Below are 23,364 nucleotides of genomic sequence, written 5' to 3' on the forward strand. Positions count from 1 at the left end.
CTTGAAACCTAAAAAATTAACCAGGATAGCAAAAGAAACTCTGTGCAACAGTGCCTCAAAAGTTTGGAGACTCTCCACCTACTTCCTCATTAGATTTAAGAGCTGCTCCACAGGATGGAACTCAATCAACTGGTAACTAGGCCAAGAATTTGTAGTTGTATAGATAATAGGCCTTTCTACTATTATTCAAATATAGAGACATAGTATTAAACTATATCTTATCCTCATAGTCATAAATCAGCACAGTCTCAACCTTCATCAAAGAAATTTCTTTCTGTGGGTGCTACTGATTAACACAAAAACTCAAAATGTGTAAAACTACAAAGATTATGAGACTTTGGAGTCTCTTATTCTTTTTTGGTGTTTAGCACTAAATAAGACATTTCTGTCACCCTCCCTACCTTCAAGGCTCAAAGATCTTCATGGAAAAGGAGACAGAAGGACTGTAAGAGCTAGCTAGCCATGACAGCCATTGCTGGTTTTCCATCATGCCATGTATATTGACCACATGAGCTCATGGTACCTGTGACTGCATGCACAAGATCAGCCCAGACCAAATCTGAGCATGGATGGAGGAGGGACTTATAACTCTTCCCCACACTGCAAGGGCTTATGACAGCTAATATATGTGGGGGAAATGGAGCATTAGTTTTCTTTGAACAGAATTCTTTAATAAAATGCCTGGGCTCCACTGCATGCCCCATAGTCATGCAAATACTAGAAATGTTAAATAGACCTGGTGGGTTTAAAAAGAAAAACATAAAATTTAGAAGAAAAACTGACAATTGGGTATGAAAAAGTTAGAGGCATGATGAGGAAGAGATTTAATCAAAAGCCATAATACTCATGTGTAAAACTCAGTCAATTTTTCAAACTAACAAAGAAATAAAAATAGTGACAAGGGGTTAAAATTTTTACATGCAATATAAAATATTACTTCCTAAATTATGACTAAAGTATCAGTTTAAGGATCAAACATAACTAGTAATACCCAATTCTAAGTTCAACTGCAGGAATTATCTTCTTTAAATTGTGACTATGCAGGAAACTTCTCCAAGAACTGCTTTTGAGTGCTGAAGAGGTTTCCATTACTTTGAGGAATTATAAACTGCTCAGATAGAAATTTTCAATTCTAAAAACCGAATACATCACTGCTTTGAGATAATTTGTATCCACACAAAAATTGTTCTTGTATTCAAGGTATCTGTGATAGCTATTCTTGGTTTTCAAGCTGACTACATCTGGAATTAACTAAAATCGAAGTGGCTGGGCAGACTTGTGAGAGATTTTTTTTCTTAATTAAATCATTTGAAGTAGCAAGACCCACTTATAATCCAGATCTTTGAGGTGGGAAGATCCACCATTAATTTGGGCAACACCTTCTGCTGACAACCTATATAAAGGACATAATAGAAGGAAGCTTTTTCTCCTTGCCTGATTGCTTTCACTGTCAAGATCATTCCTTCACTGGCATTCGAGTCTGCTTCTTCCTGATTCCGATGTCTACTGAAGACCAGCTGGGTCCTCCAGCCCTTCTGAACAACTATTAGATTCTTGGCCCTTCTATATGTAGGAACACATTGTTGGATTAGCTGAGCAACAGCCTGTGAGCCATTCTAATGGCTTTTCTATATCTGTAGAAAGAGATTCATCCTATAAATTGTTCCTCTAGATAATCCTAATACAGATTTTTCCTCTAGACAACCCTAATACAGAAGCTACAAACTTCTCACCGTGAATGAAAAGGAAAGAAATGGTTAAAACAAAAATAAACAAACTACTTTAAAATAAGTTTCAGGTCAGCCTAGACTACATAGTACAGATTTTGTCAAATAAATAATAACAATCAAAACAATCATAACAAAATTTCTCATAAAAAGAATTGCCAATTCAGATACAGGAGGCATTTAGGACACCAATCAGATAAGATCAGAAAAGACCTTATCTATTTGTAACACTATATTTTTTAAATTAAATTTTTATTATTTTTATATTAATTACAGTTTATTTACTTTGTATCCCAGCGTAGCCCCCTCCCTCATTCCCTCCCAATCCCACCTTGCCTCCCTCATCTCCTTCCTGCCCCTCTCTAAATCCACTGATGGAGGATGTCCTCCTCCCCTTCCATCTGATCCTGGCTTATCAGCTCTCTTCAGGACTGGCTACAATGTCCTCCTCTGTGGCCTAGTAAGGCTGTTCCTCCCTTGGGGTTTGGGGGGGAGGTCAAAGAGCCAGCCATTGAGTTCATGTCTGAGACAGTCCCTGTTCCCCTAACTAGGGCACCCACTTGGAGACTGAGCTGTGATGGGCTGCATCTGGGAAGAGGTTCTAGGTTATATCCACACATGGTCCTTGTTAGAGAAACAGTCTCAGAAAAGACCCCTGGGCCCAGATATATTTGGTCCTTATGGAGTTCCTGTCCTCTCCAGATCTTACTAACTCCCCCTTCTTTCATATGATTTCCTGCACTCTGCCGAAAGTTTGGTTATGAGTCTCAGCATCTGCTTTGATACGCTGCTAGGTAGAGTCTTTCAGAGGCTCTCTGAGGTAGGCTCCTGTCCTGTTACTTGTTTTCTCCTACTTCCAGTGTCGATCCCCTTTGTCTTTCTAAGTGAAGATTAATCATCTTACTCTGGATCCTCTTTCTTGTTTATCTTCTGTAGTTGTATAGATTTTAGTATGTTTATCCTATCTTATAGGGCCAGTACCCACTTATAAGTGAGTATATACCATGTGTGTCTTTCTGCTCCTGGGATACCACACTCAGGATGATCTTTTCTAGATCTCACCATTTGTCTGCAAATTTCATGATTTCCTTGTTTTTAATTGCTGACCCCAACTTCTGTATCCATTCCTCTATTGAGGGACTTCTGGGTTGTTTCCAGGTTCTGCCTATTATGAATAAAGCTGCTACCACCATGGCTGAGCAAATGCCTTGTGTACTTGAGCATCTTTTGGATATATGCCTAGGAGTGGTACAGCTGGATCTTTTGGTAGCAGTATTACTAATTGTCTGAGAAAGCACCACATTGATTTCCAAAGTGGATGTACAAGTTTGCATTCCCATCAGCAGTGGAGGAGGGTTCCCCTTTCTCCACAACCTCTCCAGCATGTGTTGTCACTTGAGTTTTTGATCTCAGCCATTCTGATGGGTGTAAGGTGAAATCTCAGGGTCGTTTTGATTTGCATCTCTCTGAAGGCTAAGGATGTTGAGCATTTCTTTAATATACAGAAAAAAAAAAGAAAGTATAAGAAAGCAGCAAGAGAAACAGGAAGTCAACTACAAAGACAGGCCAGTCAGAGTAACAGCAGATTATTCCACTGAAACTCTGAAAGAAAGAAGGACCTAAAGTGATGTGTTTTAAGTTCAGAAAAACAACAATGGCTAATCCAGAGCAGTTATCCGTCATACTTGAAAGAAAAACAAAAATTTCCTATGATAAAAATACACTAAAGAAAGTTATTTCCTTAAGCTAGCACTACAGAAGTTACTTGAAGGAATCCTTCAGACAGAGAAACAAATTCATCTATGAGACCATATTAAAGAATATGTCACAATAGAATAACACCTAACAAGAGAGGAAGAGAAAACAACAACAAACACTATAAAATCAGCAAAATGGCAAAAAAGTTTAGTAGCACAAAAGTTATGGTGATAAGGCAATAGACAGTTTTCAATAGTAACTCTGAATGTCAACAGTCTCAATTCCCTAATCTAAGAAAACTGAATAGAAAACTACATCAAAAAGCAGAAGTCATTCTTTTGTTGCCTCCAAGAAATTTATCTCACCACAAAAGTCAGACATTGCCTTAGAGTGAAATGATGGAAAAAAGCTATTTCAGACAAGGACCTAGAAAAAAAAGCAGGTATCACTGTTCTAAGACCTGGAGGTCGGCAGAGAGGAACTAATCAAATCAAAACTAATGAGAAAAGTACAGGTGGTCACTTCATTCTGAATACAGGAAAAGCCCATCAAGAAGAGATTACTATTCTAATCATATATGCCTAAAGCATGGGTGTAGCTAATTAAAAAACACAAAACAAAACAAACAAAACAAAACGTATTGTCAAGCTATACCACTTCTAGAGATACAACAAAGGGACTCCATATTCTCTTTCTTGTGCACCACAATGGGATGGCAAGACTCTACTACTGAAAACACAATACACTGTGGTTGCAAAACATCAACCTGAAAGCAAGAAATCAAGCTGGATCTGACCTGAAACTTACTCTGTGCTGTCTGCTTTCATAGTGCCAGAGGTTATACAAACCACTGAAATAGAAAAGCCATCAGTGCATAATTTAGTAGCAAACACAGCATGCTACAATAGCAACCTGACAAACAAGATATGCCCATTGGAGCAATAGTAACACAAAAGTTATAGTGATAAAGCAACCATTTTTGTACTAGATATAAGACGTGCTGAACAGGAGGGAACTCGGGCTTGGTTCTGTAACAGTAGTCATAGGCTCTAGGGAGGAACTTTCTTACTCTTGTATTGCTAAATGGCCACTGTCAAACTGCCTTCTTAGTATTTATGTTTAGACACGTAAATTTATGTTGCCTCCAACCTTATTCAGAGAAGCTGCTTTCTGCAATCACCATGCTGAAAATGAGTAACTACTGATTATTCAGCCCTAAATGGAGTAACTGTATCAGCCCTTACCCCAGGCTTGGAGAACATAGCAGACAGTATGTAATAGCTAGATAATTAAAGAGGGTTCTGAGAGATGCCATTTTGTGAACAAGCATGAACTACTGCTAGCTACAGGTACCTGCACAAAAACTATACAAGATCAAGTCAGCAAGATCAGCCAACATTCCATCATGCAGCACTGACTGGACTCAGTGGATTACAAAAAAAAAAAAAAAAAAAAAAAAAAAGAAAAGAAAAGAAAAGAAAATGAAAAAAGAAAAGGTATGAACAGGGAAGAGGGATGGGCTAAGGGCAAACTGGGGGAGGAGGGAGGAGCTGAAAGAGAATATGACCAAGACACAAGTGTTTACATGTGTGGAATTGTCACAAATAGTAAACATTTTATTAAAAATAATGATTAAAATTAAGTTAATGATATTTTCAGTAAGTTATAGAACATCACAAAGTAAAAGCACTAGATATAGTTGATGAGTTATTGATAGCTATAATATTACACATTGTATGTGCTACTTAACCATTCAAACAGTTATTATTAGTGTTAACACCAAATTACTAAATTCTAATTTTTTCCTCAAACACAGAAATATCACATTAAAATACCAACTCTAGGTATTCAAGATGAAACCAAAAGGAAGTATCTACATAAACCACTTACCCATTAAGTTCAAAGACTCAAGCAACTAACTATTCAAAGGGACTGAATGGGCACAACAGATATATTAGATAGCGTTAGCAAAGCTCATTCAAAACTCATTCATTTTCGTCATGCTTATGATCCTCCAAAACAAAGACTAAAAAATACTATTTTTAGCATATTTAAGAAAGTTACATGAAGTGGCTTCGTGTCACATTGGCAAATCTCTATGATTTAGAAAGACAAGCACATCTTTCTAAATAAAAGGAGACTGCTCAAGTGAGAAGCTTTCTAACATTCCTTTTATTATTCTTCCTGTTTGGAAGTTAACACAATTTTCAGTGGTAGCAGTTTGCGTGAAATAAAAACAAAATTCACAACTAGGGCTCATGCAAAAAGAAGTGGTTAATGGATTCCTCATTATATCAGTGGCTTATGTACTAAAGCCTTGAGGTTTCATATAATATGAGAATATAAAACACTTACTAAAATACGTAAGTTGTTAGTAAGATTGTTTTCTGCTGAAACCAGAGGGCTTTCTCAAAACTCAACAGTAAGAGGTGAAATTAAAGTTTGACTGTCCATAGCTCTTTTTGACCTGATTTAGGAATGATCTAGTCCTCCCTTGAATATAAGAAATAAAAATATTTCAAAATTTATATTCATAAACTTTTCAGTCATCCGGAATACTTTAATGTCAAATTCCTATCTGGAGCCTGTATGTTTTACAGTCATTACAAGATTTTTTTTTTCTTAGATAGCAAGAGCAGGTGGATCTTTGGGTACAAGCCTGGTCTACAGAGCGAGGTCTAGGAGAGCCTGGGCTACAAAGAGAAAGTTTGTCTAAACTGCGAGGGGGAGGGGGTGTAAGAGGTGAATAACTACACACACACACACACACACAGAGAGAGAGAGAGAGAGAGATTTTCTTTCTTTTCTTAATTGAAACCTTCAATTCCCAAAATTTACAGAAGCATTTTAAAGTATGGAATAGGTTATTCATGTACGTAACACACACATAAATAATAGGTGACAATAAGAATAAAAGGGGGAGGAGGAAGGAGAATGAGGAGACAAATAGAAGAAACCAAGCATTTTGAAATATAAACTGTTTATCAATTCCATGGACATTCTAGAATGCATGTTCAGAATAGTGTATACTAATATATCAGTATTTTAAAATGATTCAAATATACACATATTAAATTTTTCCTGCTTCAAAAATAACCAACCCCCCAAAAAAAAACTCAACAAAAATTTTGTATATCACTTCCCACTAAAGATATATTATTGTAATGGCTTGTCTATGTTTTAAAGTACTCTTAATTAATAATCTCCATTTGTGTAAATACTCAAACATATATTGCTCTTAAATAAATATTAAATAAGTACTTTTATCGAAATATTTTATGGTAGAGTACTTAAAAGATTTGTTAATTTAAATTACCAACAACCCCATATAGGAAATAAACTTTTTCTGCCTTTTTTTATTCAAATATATTTCACTGTGGCCATTCAAAGGAAAATTACACATTTAAAAAGCATTTGAGTTCCTCCTAGTTATGCTTTCAGTGGTTGAGAGTAATGATAGAGTAAAAAAATCACATTCTTCACAGGCTCTCTTTTCTTTTCCCCCAATTTGGTAAAATTTCAACTTCACATCTTCAGAGCCAAAAAGCAGTGGGTAATATCTAATGTTCTCTAACTGTAGCTTACTTTTACGGAAGGAAAGGGGAGTCTGGGGAATGTGCTTACTCCAATTTGTAAAGAATCAGCATATGGAATAAGCAATATCTTACTGCATTTCTCTAAAATAAAATTATAGAAACACAGTAAGTTGAAAGAGGAAGGAAAAGGGCATGTTTTAAGTCTGGCTAATGGCTGAATTACTGAAGGTCCTTCAGCTAGTCATTCTCACTGGGATGGACACACTCAAACACTTGTTCTATGCACTGTGTATAGGACCAGGCTTCTTCTGTAAGACAGACGGAAGCAACAACCGTTTCCCGAGACCCAAGAACAGGAAAAAAAAAATCACGATCTTAGTAAGATAACCTAAGTGCTATTCTTTAAAACAGGTATTCAAAGACTATCTAGAAATATCCATCTCTCAAAAGAATAATCAGTGAATAGCATTCACCTATGTTTAAAAGATCATCGCAACTTCAATTTCATCAACTGTTTTTTTTTTCTTTTAAAACAAATAATTCTAGAGTCCTTACATGATATACAATTGCTCCTCTCAGACCTACTTTTATTTTGTTATCTTTTTTTGTTGGTTTTGCGTGTGTGTGTGTGTGTGTGCACTAAACACTGAGTTTACAATAAACTGAACAGACAGCATACAAAAGGCTTTTAGAACTATACCATATGGTTCATGGAAAGGAACAATCTGGACAAGCCCCATTTCAATCTGCAAGCCTGTCCACCTCTATAACACATTATACCACTTAAAAAAAAATAAGATGGAAATATAAAAGCAAAAATACTGTATCTTTAGTTTTACCATGCAATTACACTTTGGGAATTTTGCTGATAAAATGTAATAAGCATCTGGTTTAATTTGTACTCTGAGATGTGGGATGCAACACCCAATCCAGGCACACAAATCTAGACCACTATTCAAAAGAAGCAGTATTTCAGCAGGGTATGTGTGGGTATTCAACTTATGCTTCAGAAATTTAGAAGGGAAAAGGCCCCACACTTTTACAGAGGCACATTGGCAAGAGCTGATGTAACAGATGACACATTCTTGGAAATCAAATAAAAGCAATAGGGAAATACCCACTGTTGCCTGGTGAAGGCCTAATCACATGGACACAGCTGGAACCAATGTAGATCATTCATTAATAAAACTGTATTGTAGATACCACTTTTTGATGCATTTCAATTGCTGTTATAGCCAAACCCCAGAATTTCTTTGTTTAGTATTGGTAAGATTGTTTTAATAGGAAATGTGAGAAAATTTAGGACAAGAATTTTAAAAAAAAGTTCTGATACTAAAAATAAGAGTTACTCAAAAACCAAAATGTCACCTTATCTTACACATACTAGCAGCAGTTCAAAGTATGCAATGTAATTCTAAAAAGGGGGAACTCAGATGATACTAGAGACAAAAAAATGGCAGATGTCACAGAAAATATGAAATACTTATGAAAGTATTCTACAATATTAGGCACAGGAGAAATTCAAATATATCAAAGATTAGAGAAATGAGAATCTAAAAACATCCTATTGTAAAGTATTTTCTACTGAATGTGACACTGACCTAGACTCTGTGTGCCTACAGAAAGACTATTCATGTCCTGAAAACACATAATTTAGAAATCATGATTTACTACTTTACTTAACATCAAACAACACATTCAACCATCTACTCAAGGAATTGTATTTGAAGCTATATTGATTGTCAAATTAAATAAATCACTAATAATTAAGCATTTGGTACATGGAATAATAAAAATCAGAATTAAAAAGCAATATTTATCTCATTTTGTGTTATCTAACAAAATGTCCATGTTTCCACAAATAATAAGTTATAACACAAATTTTGAAAACCACATCATAGCAAACTAAAATAGTTCCTACTAAATTCTTTGAATTAAACAAAATATAGAATTTTATACTTCAATAACACTTAACAAAAGTTGTTTTAAATTTCTAAACATGTAATATTTCTCCTATGCATCTATGTATGTATTTTCTAAATTAATAATAAGTCTTACCACAGGAAAAACTGGGATTTAAAGAAAACTCTTTAAAGTTAATAAATAGTACTTAATATATACAACTATCAAATATGCCAATTTTAATATCATCAAACCTTGGCGCTAGGAATTGAAGACAAAACTATACTGCACTTAAACAAGAACAAAGTAAATAAAATTCAGTGGTGTCCCTTCTGGTATTGCCATAATCAGAAACTTAAAGTTAACCTAAATATTCAGTCCATGAAACCTGACAGGCCACTCACCCAGATTTTTTTTCAGTACTGCCTACAGAAAAAAAAAAAGTATTCTTAAGAGAAAACACTGAGAGAAGGATAATTATAATAAGTAGTATATAAGCACTAAACATAAACGAAATTTGAATGCTTGTTTTGATAAAGTAATGAGGCAATGTGTTGCTGAACCTGTCTTGGATGAGGAAAAATAACAGGTGAGTTTATTTAATGGATAATTCTAATCTACCTGTTTACCCAAACCCTTGCAATGAATTTTGAATTTACTTCCTAAATGAAAATACATCTCAGGTTAAAAACAAAACAAACAAACAAAAAAACACTGCTAGATATCATAATCATCTTAATGAATCCATAGTAGATGTAGCTTCATATACACACAGAATTTTAAAAAATGCTTCTTATTAATTACTCTAGCACAAATCACCATTTACCTTTTTTCAGCCACATATGTTACACTGTTACATTATTTTTCCTCCCAAAGTAAATAACATTTTACATAAAAATTGGCCAACATAATATCAATCTCATCTCCAAAAACATATTTTCTTTATACTTATATCGACTATAAAACACTAATATTTACAATATAACTTGAAAGAACATGATTTGTCATTAAAAAATCATATTTTGAGGAAATTCTACAAAATTTCACAAAATTCTTCCTCAAAGTCAAAAGTCCCGCTCAAATCATCTCCATTTCAATACTCATAACACCATATTTTCACACTTCTAATAGTATGCCACTCATAATTACATGAGAATTGGAAAATGTTTTAAAGCAGTTCTGTTTTGTCTTGCATTGTGATTGGAAAAGAAATTAACATACATCCTTTAATTTCATGGAAATTCATTTCTATATGAACTTAACAAATATTTTAAAAATAACACCTCTCAAGAACTTATGAACTGATTCTGAATTCTAGAGAGAAATAGAAAACAGCTGCAGATTTTTGGTCAAAACGAGTCATCTTATTGCCCACTCAATGAAACAGAACCCAAGCATGGCACTGTTAAAAGGAACAAGAACCTGTGGCTAGACAGGTCTAGGAGAGAACTTAATAAATATTATTCTGCTAAATGAACATAGCATGAAAATGACTATCAAAGCATGTCCCAGCCCTCAGCAGAGATACTACTCCTTGCAGTAACTGTAATAATGGCAATTAACAAGAACCTCAACTGATCAGCATACAAAGAATAGAAGCCACTGGAGTATGCAGCCCTAAATGAGACATATAGATCACACTCTGATCCCCAAAGGACAGGGATCAGAAAAGGAGACCCAAGGATTTTAAGAGACACAAGTGAACAACACAAGTTCCCCAGATATAAGGAAGCAGTTGCAGATACAAACTTGCATCAGTTGTGCAGCACATGCAAAACTTGCACAAATGTACTACAAACTCAACTGTAAACATAATCTCCACAAAAAATAACAAAGACAAATTCAATAGTTTCTCTAAGAAACAATGCCATGTGCTTAATGTGGAAATTGCACAAAGGGCACTTCCAGTTCACACATGCACACTTGTGACAGTGGTAGTCCACAAGAAAAGAAACAACAGTGTAAGTAGGAGAGATCAAGATTGCGTTCCTTTCTTTGGTGCGCTTGTGAGGGTAAGCCCTCTGCCTCACAAAAACCACAAAATGTTCAGGCTACAAGCCTCTATCAGTGCCAAGCTGCTTGCTATTTCTTACTAGAGTCCCTCAGTTGACACAGTACACTGTGTCAATTTTACCCACATAAAGAACAAAGTAATGTGGCACAGGTTGGTTCTTGTGCTTCTGATTTTTTTGTTTCAGGATTTGGTTTTGTCCCTTAAAGTCTAGTTAATTTTGTTTTTCTTTGCTAGTCACTGAAAAGACCTAAGAAACAAGAGGTACACTGAAGAATGCATCAGCAGCTGCCTAATGAATTCAAAGATGAGTACAGTTTAGAAGTCATCTGAGAAACTAACATTTTCAGCTTTACAAGGATTCCAAGATATTTAACTATGTTTAATAAATATGAACCAAGAAACACATTATTAGTAATCACAGTCATACTTAAAATCTGATCATATGAAGTAGACTGTGAAACACAGAAAACAGGTATTAACATTTTTAGGTAACTACACTGAATGAATTGTTTCAGTTGCTACGCTAACCTTGATCTCTCCAGAAATAAATAATCTGGGGAAAATGTTATATTAGAATCTGAATATTTTATGCCTTAACAAGGAGAAAGGTAAAAAAATATTTTTAAAATATGCTTCAAGAATTAAACCACAAATCATCTAGAAAGCTGTTACAGACACAAACAGGAAAACCTTCTCTGCTATCCTATTCAAATCTGTACTAGCAGCAAAGCTAATGAAAATGAGAAGGCCAAGTATGCACTGTTTCAACCTTCAACTAAATATTACTATCTGAATTGGTGACTAAAAACACCAATAAGCCATTATCTCCTAGAGTATGACCTTTCTCTCTCTAATGTACAAGATAAGTAGAAATGGAGGTCCATTTTCTACACACCAATTGAAAAGAAAGAATGAGCTGTGACAAGCCCAGATCCCATGCTGGCATACTTTACACTAAGCTCAGCATCATCTAGAAGCAGTATGCTTCTCCCTGCCAGTCAGGGCAGGGAAAGTTGTATAACTAACACAGTGTTGATAAATAGTACCAAGGGTCTTATAGCTGCTTCCGCCTGCATATCTCCATTGGATCAGCTGTTAAACAAAGACCATTGGCTGTCACAGAAATAGCAAGAACTAAAAGCAGTTGCCTCAAATGTCACATATGGAGTCATGGAACATTTACCACCTGAGCCTATGTAATTTCCAACAAAATGATCCCCTGCCCAGTTTTGTTCATGACCACAGGATCTGACAGCAAGACCTGATAAGTTGTATAGAAAGGTGGAGAGAGAATAAAAACATGGAGAAGAAACCAAGTGAGAACATGGCCAAACTTCAAACAATAGGCATGCTTCTCACAACTCACATTAGCACCCAGACACGAAACTGTAGTATGACAGCTACGTTAAAGGGCTTTGGTATAATGGTTTATTTCGGGTGGCATGGGTAAGTCTGTCGTGTTATTAAAGAATGTATTAATTTGTTCCTCCTTCTTTTACATTTTCCTTTCATTCCTCTAGCACATACTGCTGGTGCTATTACTGTGTGAGACATTGACAATTGCAGGCCAGGCATTCATTTACTGCCAACATGGTCCTAATAATGGTATCTGACTGGCTTGAATTCAACTAGGAATATGTCAAAAACAAAAGGCTAAAAGAATAAAAGGTACAGAAAAAAAAACTGGGAATATGCTGTTTTTGTCTGTTCATTCATGGTATTGATAAAACAGGGGTTGAGGGGAGCAGTTTCCTGGAAAAAGCAGTCAAGCTAACTCAATTTCAAAGAAAGATTGAAGAAGTTAAATGTATATAATTTGGCTGACAATCAATAAATGAGAGTTGTCCAGAACTCTCCAAAGTATATACACAAAAAGAGTGAGAATTTTTCATCTATTTCAGATATGTGAATATATGAAATCACAAAGAGATAAAATAAAAATAAAGAAGCATGACCTCAAGAAGCAGAGAAATACTAGGGTATGATGGAACAGTCCTTTAAACTCAGGAGGCAGAGGTAGATGGATGTCTGTGAGTTTGAGGCCAGCCTGGTCTATATAGGAAGTTTCAGAATAGGCAGGGCTTCAAAGAGAAACCCTATTGGGGGTTGGGGCTGAAGTGGGAGATGGAGGGGAGATGAGGGAAGGAACAGTCTAATAAAATGGAGGTTACTTCTCTTTAGAAATATTGATCATCCTACTAGCCATGTGATGGTAAAGAGTACATGACAGGGAATGCTACATACTGCAAAAAGACTGGATTGTATGAGATTTGTTTAAATAGAGAAAACAAACCTCTTTTTACCCCAAAGAGGGCACCAAGATCAAAACAAAGTAATGAGTCCACCAAATTCCAGCTGGGTGAACCAGTGAGTCTAACTGGGGTACTCATTAGAGGACAGGTTGAGGTCACTTGCAGCAATACAAAGAAAGAATCTACAGCCAGATACACCAGTAACTACTGAATAGCAACGTGGAGAATCTATGGGCAGACCAAGGGTAACTCAAGAAAAGTTCACTACCACACCACCAGCAATAACAACTGCTAATCACTGTCCTGAACTACTTCATGAGACACTCATGCACCCCTCCACATATGACCTGTTTGTGAGGCACCTGTGCCTGCTGTGCGCCACTCATGGTGTTGCCTCCACTCCTTTCCTCCGCCCAACACAAAGTCTTGGTAGGGTCTCCTGTGGCATATCACAGCTGTTCTGACTTCAGGACAGCAATGGCTATGCCATGCCCTTCTAGGAAGACAGATCCAACATAGTCATTTGCCCACCTGATGATGCAGATGTTCTGATATCCAATCTGGCTTAATACAAAGGTACCTGCAAGATCACAAAGGCATAATTAGACTGTTGCCTTCAAATTAAACCCAATGTAAATTCTGAGTGCTGGCATGGACAAGAACTCATGAACACAAGATAAATCCAGTTCCTGGATACTCTTAAGATGGCAAATGCTTAGTGAGTTTTTAGTTATTTTTAATTAATAAGAAATTACTTATTCAGTCTCTCCAAGGATCTTCCAGTTCAACTAAGCTTGATTGAAGCTTATGCACTCCTGAACATATAAATTGTGTTAAATGGATAGCTCTCTATAGAAAAAATCAGGTTTGTCAAAATGATGAGTAGTTTCATAATTAAAAAATAAAATAAAAAATGGAAGACTGTCAAGAACTTCTGCTTAGAACTGAAAAGCCAAGAGGTAAAGGAGAAGGTAAATGGGTAATCAGTTCAAGTTTGGGGTTTGTAACAAGTGAAAACACAGGAGTGCACAGAGACTTGCTGATACAGGGTAGATACCTTAACAACAGTAGTCTCTGGGAGACATAAGTCATCACTGCAAGATGACTCTTTATTCCCTTATATGCCATACACAGTCCTAAAAGGAATTAAAATGTTATCATATACCCAAGAGTAGGCACCATAACTGTTTCTGTTGTGACTATATTTTAGCCAAGATACTTAGGTATATCAATACTGACAGAGGCATAGTAACATAGTAACTCACCCAAGAAAGATTATATGACACAATCATATAATTTGAAGGGCAATCAAAGCAATAATTTGTAAACAGTTTGCACACCACAAAATTATAAGATTAGCTAAACACATCTTTTAAAAGAATAATCTGAAATAGTAAGCAAGTTCAGAATAACCTGTGTTTAAAAAAAAAATCAGGCTGGAGAAACTTTGAAGCATATACTTTGAATAAAACAGTAAAGAATTTATAGCCTCAGAAATTTCTGAACTGGGATATGAGGCAGGAAGGGAGGAAGGGGGGAAGAAATGAAAGAAAGGGAAGAGGAAGGAAGGCTTAAAAGACAGAAATAAAATAGGGGGGAAACATATACTTTCTAGAAAGCTTGTTTCAATGATATACATGCACATCAAAATTTTGTGATACATACAAAACCTTCAGACAATAACAAATAACTGACAACATTTCTGTATTTTAAAGAACCAGATGAAAGTAATGTGCACTTTTAATTAAAAAAAATGCATTTTATCCAAATTCTTGTCAATCTCAATTCAATTTTTAAAAAATGGTATATTCTCCAAAGACAAAAGGGCTGAGAAAGAAATTAGGGAAACAACACCCTTCACAATAGCCACAAATGACATAAGGTACCTCGGAGTAACCCTAACCAAGGAAGTCAAAGACTTGTATGAAAAAAAATTCAAATCTCTGAAGAAAGAATTAGAAGAAGATATGAGAAGATGGAAAGATCTCCCATGCTCATGGCTTGGCAAGATTAACATAGTAAAAATGGCCATCTTACCAAAAACAATCTACAGAATCAATGCAATGCCCATCAAATTACCAACACAATTCTTTACAGACCTGGAAAGAAAAATTCTCAACTTCATATGGAATAACAAGAAACCCAGAATTGCTAAAACAATCCTCTACAATAAAAGATCTTCTGGAGGTATCTCCATTCCTGATCTTAAGTTGTACTATAGAGCAACAGTTTTAAAAACTGCATGGTACTGGCATAGAAACAGAATGGTGGATCAATGGAACCGAACAGAGGACCCAAAAATAAACCCACACACTTATGGACACATGATCTTTGACAAAGACGCCAAAACCATTCAATGGAAAAAAGATAGCATCTTCAACAAATGGTGCTGGTCCAACTGGATGTCTACATGTAGAAAAATGAAAATAGATCCATACTTATCACCCTGCACAAAACTGAAGTCCAAGTGGATCAAAGACCTCAACATAAAACCAAACACATTAAATCGGCTTAAAAAAATGGGAAATACCCTAGAACTCATTAGTACAGGAGAAAACTTCCTGAACAGAACACCAACAGCACAGGCTCTAAGAGCAACAATCAATAAATGGGACCTCATGAAACTGAAGAGCTTCTCCAAAGCAAAGGACACTGTCATCAAAACAAAGCGACCGCCTACAGATTGGGAAAAAATCTTCACCAACCCTTTATCTGACAGAGGACTCATATCCAGTATATATAAAGAACTAAAGAAGCTGAAAAGCAGCAAACCAAGTAATCCACTTTAAAAAATGGGGAACAGAGCTAAACAGAGAATTCTCTGTAGAGGAATACCGAATGACAGAGAAGCACTTAAAGAAATGCTCAACCTAACTAGTCATTAGGGAAATGCAAACCAAAACAACCCTGAGATTTCAACTTACACCCATGAGAATGGCCAAGATCAAAAACTCAAGGGACAACACATGCTGGAGAGGTTGTGGAGAAAGGGGAACCCTTCTCCACTGCTGGTGGGAATGTAAACTTGTACAACCACTCTGGAAATCAATCTGGCCCTTTCTCAGATAACTAGGAATAGCGCTTCCTCAAGACCCAGCCATACCACTCCTGGGCATATATCCAAAAGAGGCTCAAGTACACAATAAGGACATTTGCTCAACCATGTTTGTAGCAGCTTTATTTGTAATAGCCAGAAGCTGGAAACAGCCCAGATGCCCCTCAACTGAAGAATAGATGCAGAAATTGTGGTATATCTACACAATGGATTATTACTCAGCAATGAAAAATAAGGAAATCATGAAATTTGCAGGTAAATGGTGGGATCTGGAAAGGATCATCCTGAGTGAGTTGTCCCAGAAGCAAAAAGACACACATGGTATATACTCACTCATATAGACATACAACATAGGACAAACCCACTAAAACCTGTACATCTAAAGAAACTAAGCAAGAGAGAGGACCCTAACTAAAATGTCCAATCCCCATCTGGAAAGGCAAAGAGGATGGACATCAGAAGAAGAAGAAAACAGGAAACAACCTAGGAACCTACCACAGAGGGCCTCTGAAAGCCTCTGACCTATAGACTATCAAAGCAGATGCTGAGCCTGATGGGCAACTGTTGGGCAAAGTGAATGGAATTTTAGGTAAGAACTGGGAAATAGTAAGAGCTGGAGAGGACAGGGTCTCCACAAGGAGAGCAACAGAACAAGAAAATTTGAACACAGGGAACTTCCCAGAGACTCATACTCCAACCAAAGACTATTCATAGAGATAACCCAGAACCCCTGCACAGATGTAGCCCAGGGCAGTTCAGTTGGGTTACATAGTAATGTGAAGAGGGACTGCCTCTGACATAATCTGATTGGCCTGCTCTTTGATCACCTCCCCCTGGGGGGGAGCAGCCTTACCAGGCCATAGTAGAGGACAATGCAGCCACTTTTGATGTGAACTGATAGACTAAGATCAGAAAGGAGAGGAGAACCTCCCCTATCAGTGGACTTGGGGAGTGGCATGCATGCAGAAGGAGGAGGGAGGGTGGGATCGGGAGGGGAGGAGGGAGGGGCTTATGGGGGGATGCAGAATGAATAAAGTGTAATTGATGAAAAATTAAAAAAAAATGGAAAAGAATGAAATAACAAAAGATGAGGCCCATAGCTTAATTAATCGTTACTTAACTAATAATTATGTAGTAAATGTTTTCCGGAGAATTTCTAAAAAAAAAAAAAAAAATGGTATATTCTCTAAAACTAAAATACATTTTGGCATTCACCTACTGGTCATTTACTATAGATTACAGCTGGCATTTAAAACTCAACAGTGGAAAAGGCAAAGCCTCCCCTGAAATAAAAAATTAACTTATGAGAGCAATGAAAGAATAAAGGAAAACAAAATTGTCATCAGAAAGATCATTTCAATTTGTGATGCATAATATGAAAGAAACTAACATGATGTCATCAGGACATAAGAGAATAGCCTATATTTTTATCTCATACACCTTAGAGATCTTCAACAAAATTCCCAGTCACTCATGGTCTTAGAAAATTGAAACCAAGAAGTAACTATGGGGAAGTTGGTCAGAAATCTGCACTTTCAAAAACAAAATAGGTATTCCAGAAGACGAAGTATCATGATCTCAATGTTCACATAATTCAAAATACAATTTTAAGTCATGATTTTATGACACATACTCAACCCTCAGATAATAACAAGTAATTAACAGCATTTGTTAGTTTTTTTCAAAGAACTAGATGAAATGTGTACTTTTAATTTAAAAAATACATTTTGTCCAAATTCTTGTCAATCTCAATTCAATTTTTAAAAAAATGGTTTTGTTCCTACAGACAAACATGGTCATTTCCAGTGGGCACAGAAAGAGGGAGTATGGAAGCCTGCTCCCAAAGGGAACAGGTATCTTTGTGTAGTACCCTCCTGAATATGAGAGTTGGTCTGAGTAATCAATGGTGTAGTAGAAGTGACCATGTCTGCACAAAAGACACTGCAACAACCTCTGCCACCCACCACTGGATCATGAATTTTGACTAATCTCAGCTATCACATAATACATTTAAGCAGCCCTTAGCATGGTCCATATGACCTTTCAATCAACCCAAATAAACAATTAAGACCCATGTGAATGAACTATGTTCCAAGATCACCCAGAACAGTCAATCCTTGAGGTAATTATCTCTAGAGCTGACACCTTAACTGCAGCCCTGGAGAGTCTAAAACTCTAGTGGCTTGAAATTAAAAGCTATTTTTCCAAATTCTAAGTAAATTCAAGTTCAACCAAATCTATATCTAATTTACAAAGCAGAAATAAGCAAATTAAGGTGGTAGCCAACTATAAGATCAAATCTTATCAGGAAGGCATTTTGTTCTTGTGACAGAACCATATTGAAATTCTCCAAAGGATCATATAAATTCAAAGTAGCAAGTGGCAGGTTTGCTATTAAGAAAGTATTCCATGATTCTCTTGCTTATATTTTCCCAGATTCTACAAAGTCAACAATATAACATATTCCAGCATGCTCACCTTGTTATAGTTGTCTGCACTGCAGACAACTTTCTTCATGAAACTAATAATACACAGGGACAAAAAATTTCCCTGTTCATTAACACCTTCTCTTTTATATCACGGTTGACATCTTCTTTTCCACAATTAATTCCTCTATTTATGTGCAGAATTCTATGCATTGATGCCTTCTCTGAGAACTTTCTCCATCACTTTTTTCCTTTATCTTCAAGCTTTACCTCTCCAGTTTCCTTTCCTTTAATCAATAGTACACTTCTTTAAAACCTACCAATTATCCTTATCAAGCTTTGTAAAATGATAATATATGTTTATTGTCTTTATTTTAACTTATATTCAATGCTCAAATTACTACCACTTAATTTTATTAGCTATCACTTTACTAAATAGCTACTATTAAGTTTGGCAAAAGACCAACCAATTTGCCTTATTTTCATTTCTCACTCTACTAGGCGATGGCTACTTTCTACTCATCATGTCTCTGTGAAAGTCCCTTCCATTGGTTTTCAGACGACAACAACCCTGAAGCTCTCCTCTAGCTGATATTTTTCTGCCCATTACACTGGGCATGTTTTCTAGGAATTCCCTAAGGTTTTACCTTGCAGGTTATGGCTTGAATCTGTGCCTGATGTCAAAACTTCAATTCTAAGATTTTTATCCACTGATCGCTCAAAAATCCCAGAGTTTCCCCCATATATTTCCATAATATGAACCTATTTGTATTTCTTATACCTCTTTTTACCAGTTATTTCAAAGTATCATAAAACCTCCTTAATTTAAAAGTACCCCAATAGCTGTGCTGTGCAATACCACTAGTTACATGTGCCTACCAAGCACATGGAATGTGGCTACTCAGGACTGAGAAGTATAGTAAGAAGAAAGTACACATGGATTTCAAAGACAATGCAAAAATTAAGAAAATAAGAAGTTTTAATCATTTTATAATGATTATATGCTGAAGTAATGCACATATTTTGGGTTAAATAACATATTAGGAAGATTAATTAAATTCATTCTTTTTATTTTTTAATGTCTATTAAATTTTGTAATTATGTTGCTTATGTTGTAATTTTATAGAATGATACTACTCTAGACATAAAATTAAAAAAATATAATACTCCTAAATAATAAACTAAAACTAAGAGACAAATGATAGTTTTCTATACTGCAGTCTGCTTGATCTTGACAGTTTTATTATTATATCTTGACAGCGTGTAAAATCACTATTGAACAATGAAGAAGAGGAGGAGCTGCCATCACAGGGAATGTTTCACATGCCTAATCCCAGGACACAGGACACAGATGGAAAATGACTGTGAGTTTCAGGACACTCAGCCTATTACATAACTCTGTGTCAAAAAACAAAAACAAAACTCTGGAGATATAATCCAATGGCAGGGCCCTTAATCAGCACAGATGGATGAGACTCCAAGTTAAATTAATACAAATATACTCAAAACTTAGAATGTTGAAATACAAAATCATATCCAATTAAAAGGAATTTATTCATAACTAGTTCATAAAATTGCAAAGAACTAATATTTGATCTCTTGAGCAACATTAGTTTCACAAAGAGGCTGATGTAAATATAAGCTAAATAATTTGGCGTGGTAATATTCTCAGTACAAATGGAAAAGGGTGGCAGAATCAGGCAACCTGCCTACAAACAACTTCTCTATCACTACTTTTTCTTGGCTATACAAAAGAACTGGAATTCTCTACTACTTCCAATTTTCTTAAACTAACCCAAAATAAGACTGAAAGAAAACAGGTCATATTATAAAGTTTCTAGTAGAGCATAAATACAAATATAAAAACTATAGAAATGTTACATTTAGAAGCAATACTATGTGAGTAGAGAAGAATCTGGAGGAAAACAGTGAATGAAAATGCACAGGTGGCTTCTTAGCGCCCAACTCTTCAGAGGAAACATCCTCAGAAACATACATGCCCCCTGGGTGTTCGTATCTATGGAACCTTTTGAAGATCTACATATACTTTTGTTTCATAAAGTTTCAAGGGCACACTTGTAATTCCAACACTTGGAAAGAAACAGAAAGATCAGGAGTTCAAAGTCATTCACAGTTACATAGCAAATTTTAGGCCAGCCTGGGCTAACTGATGTCCAATATCAAAAACAAAGAAACAAACAAAAATGTAGCATGGGAGCTAGGGAGTAGGGAGTCAGTTCTTGAAGTAATTTCCTTTAAAAAAAAAAAAAAAGTGTGGGAATAATTCATTGTGAGTAGCCAGACTATATGCCCTGTATTTTTATATGCAGTTTGTCAAAGACAAGAAGGTATGCTTTTAGAGGATGGGATCATTGAGAAGAGGAGGAGGATCAGCAGGCATAGGAAGAGGACAAGGAATGGGCTGAACACCATCAACATAAACTTTGTGTGTGTTGGGATTTTGATTACAATGATACCATGACCAAACGCAGCTTGGAGTGGAAAAGTTTTTATTTCAGCTTACACTTCCAAGTAAACAGTCTACAACTGAGGGAAATCAAGGCAGGAACTCAGGGAAGAAACCTGGAAGCAGAAACTGAAGCAGAGATCATGAAGGAGTGTTGCTAACTGGTTTGCTACCCAAGGCTTTCTCAGCCTGCTTTCTCAAAACACCCAGAACCATGAGCTCAAGGGTGTTGCCATTCACAGTGCGCTAGGCCCTCCATATCAACTATCAATTAAGAAAATGCACTATCTAGCCCACAGAGCAATCTGGTGGGGACACTATCTCTTGAGGTTCCCTGTTCCCAAATGATTCTGTCTTGCATTGAGATGACATAAAACTAGACAGCACAATATGTGTATTAAAATGTGATAATAAAACAATTATTTGTATTATCTATACAATGATATATACTAATAAAACATAAGTAAAATCATCAAAAAACAGTGTTCACAAGGTAATATATAATCTGATATATACATACATATAGTACTTAGACAATAAAATAATTCATATATATCTGCAGAAGGATATACACAAAAAAACATTGTAGTTGTATGTTTGTAGAGCAAACAGGTAAGAATATAAGAAATAAAGTCCTCATGCTCAGCCTTGATTATGAAATTTCAACCAAATTAATAGAACTCTTCAAATAAATAAACCTGAAGTCCAAAAATAAAAAGTAAAATAGTGCTAAATAGTAAATTATAGAAATTTATTTAATCATGTCTATGAACATGGATAAAGAGTACTGTATACTAGCAAGCCCTGATGTCCAGCCATCAGAAAAGAATCAAGGTCAGGTATAGTGGCACATATATGTAATCTCAGCACTTGGGAAGGTGAGGCAGGAGGATCCATAGTTAAAAGGCAAACTGGGCTATATAAGAAGCTCTTCTCTCAAAACGTACCTGCAAAAGTTTAGCACCATAGCATCTAAGTATTAAAGACATTCAAATGACACATGTACTGTCTATTGACAGTATAGCTGTCAATACAAAACTATATTACATATTTTTAATTATTTAATAAAAATAAATCAATTCAGAAGTCAAAGTTAGTGATTGCAAAACACAGTTAACCAAACAGGTCCAAGACTTCTGTCGTAGTTTGCACTGAGGTGTTTGTCCAGGTTTACGTTTTAAATGTTTGTTCTTTAGCTGGTGACATTTTTCAGGGAAGACAATGGAACCTTTAAGAGATGGGAACTACCTGGGATACAGGCCTTTGAAGGTTATATTCCACCGGCCTCATTCTTTACATCTCATGTATATTGTGATATGAATAATTGTCACCACATGATCCTCCCACCTTGAGCTGCTTGCCATAATACACTAAAACCCTGATACCTTGAGCTGAAACAAATCTTCCTTTCTTTGGTTTTGTACAAAGTTTGTTGTTGTTATTATTATTGTTTTGTTTGGGGGGATTGGAAGTTTTATTTTGAGATTTTGTTGCTGCTGCTGGTGGTGGTTTATTTGGTTTCGTTTTTGTTTGTTTGCTCGCTTGCTTGCTTTTTGGGGTTTTTCTGTATATGTTTTTTTGTTTTATTTTGTTTGATTTTCAAGACATTGTTTCCCTAGGTAGCCCTGGCTATCTTAGAACTAGCTCTATACACCAGGTTAGCCTCAAATCTGCCTACCTCTGCCTCCTGAGTAACAGGATTAAAGGTATGCACCACCAAGTACATGTTGTATCAATTATTTTTAAATGTTAAAATCAACATCATTGTTAATAAAAACATGAGGGACTGGGGATGTGAACAGTAGGGATCAGGTAAGGGGAGGTTAGAGAGAGAGTACTAGGACAGACGCTGGAAGGAAGGGACATATCTGGGAAGAGCTAAAAATCTAGTGCAATGGAAACTCCCAGGAATCTATGAGGGTGATCCTAGCAAGAAATTCCTAGTATGGGGTACATGGAACCTAAATCAGCTAACTCCTATAATCACCCAAGACTTTCAGTAGAGGGACTGGAACACTAACTCAGCCACAAAACCTTCAATCTCCAGTTTGTCCTGCCAACAGTGATGAGCTGGGATAAAGGTAGCCCAGAAACTGTGGAAGTGGCTAAGCAATGACTAATCCATCCTGAGACCCATTCCATGAGAGGGAACCCACCACTGAAACTGTCTGGAGGGCCAGGAACCAAAGACTAGATAGCCCAGAGACCTAGGAAAGAACCAAGCATGACATGAAAAAAAAAAATTAATGAAATTATTCCTAACCATATTCTGCTATACTCATAGATT

General features: G+C 36.1%; 1 protein-coding gene across 13 annotated transcripts in view; it reads right to left on the minus strand.

The window, feature by feature from the left end:
- The window catches only part of Gtdc1 (glycosyltransferase like domain containing 1), a 409,253-nt gene that overhangs the window by 308,651 nt on the left and 77,238 nt on the right, over nucleotides 1–23,364 (minus strand). For 9 of the 13 annotated variants that reach the window (XR_009593840.1, XR_009593839.1, XM_060390113.1 and 6 more), the window contains one exon: nucleotides 13,661–13,709. The exons of the other annotated variants lie outside the window; for them this stretch is intronic. Coding sequence is in view for 2 of the 9 variants with exons in the window: in XM_060390110.1 (XP_060246093.1) it covers nucleotides 13,661–13,709 (49 nt within the window). In the remaining 7 variants the exon portion in view is untranslated. The remainder of the gene's footprint in view (nucleotides 1–13,660; nucleotides 13,710–23,364) is intronic. 13 annotated transcript variants of the gene reach the window in all.

Source organism: Meriones unguiculatus, chromosome 8 (assembly GCF_030254825.1).
Source record: "Meriones unguiculatus strain TT.TT164.6M chromosome 8, Bangor_MerUng_6.1, whole genome shotgun sequence".
NCBI classification, from domain to species: domain Eukaryota; kingdom Metazoa; phylum Chordata; class Mammalia; order Rodentia; family Muridae; genus Meriones; species Meriones unguiculatus.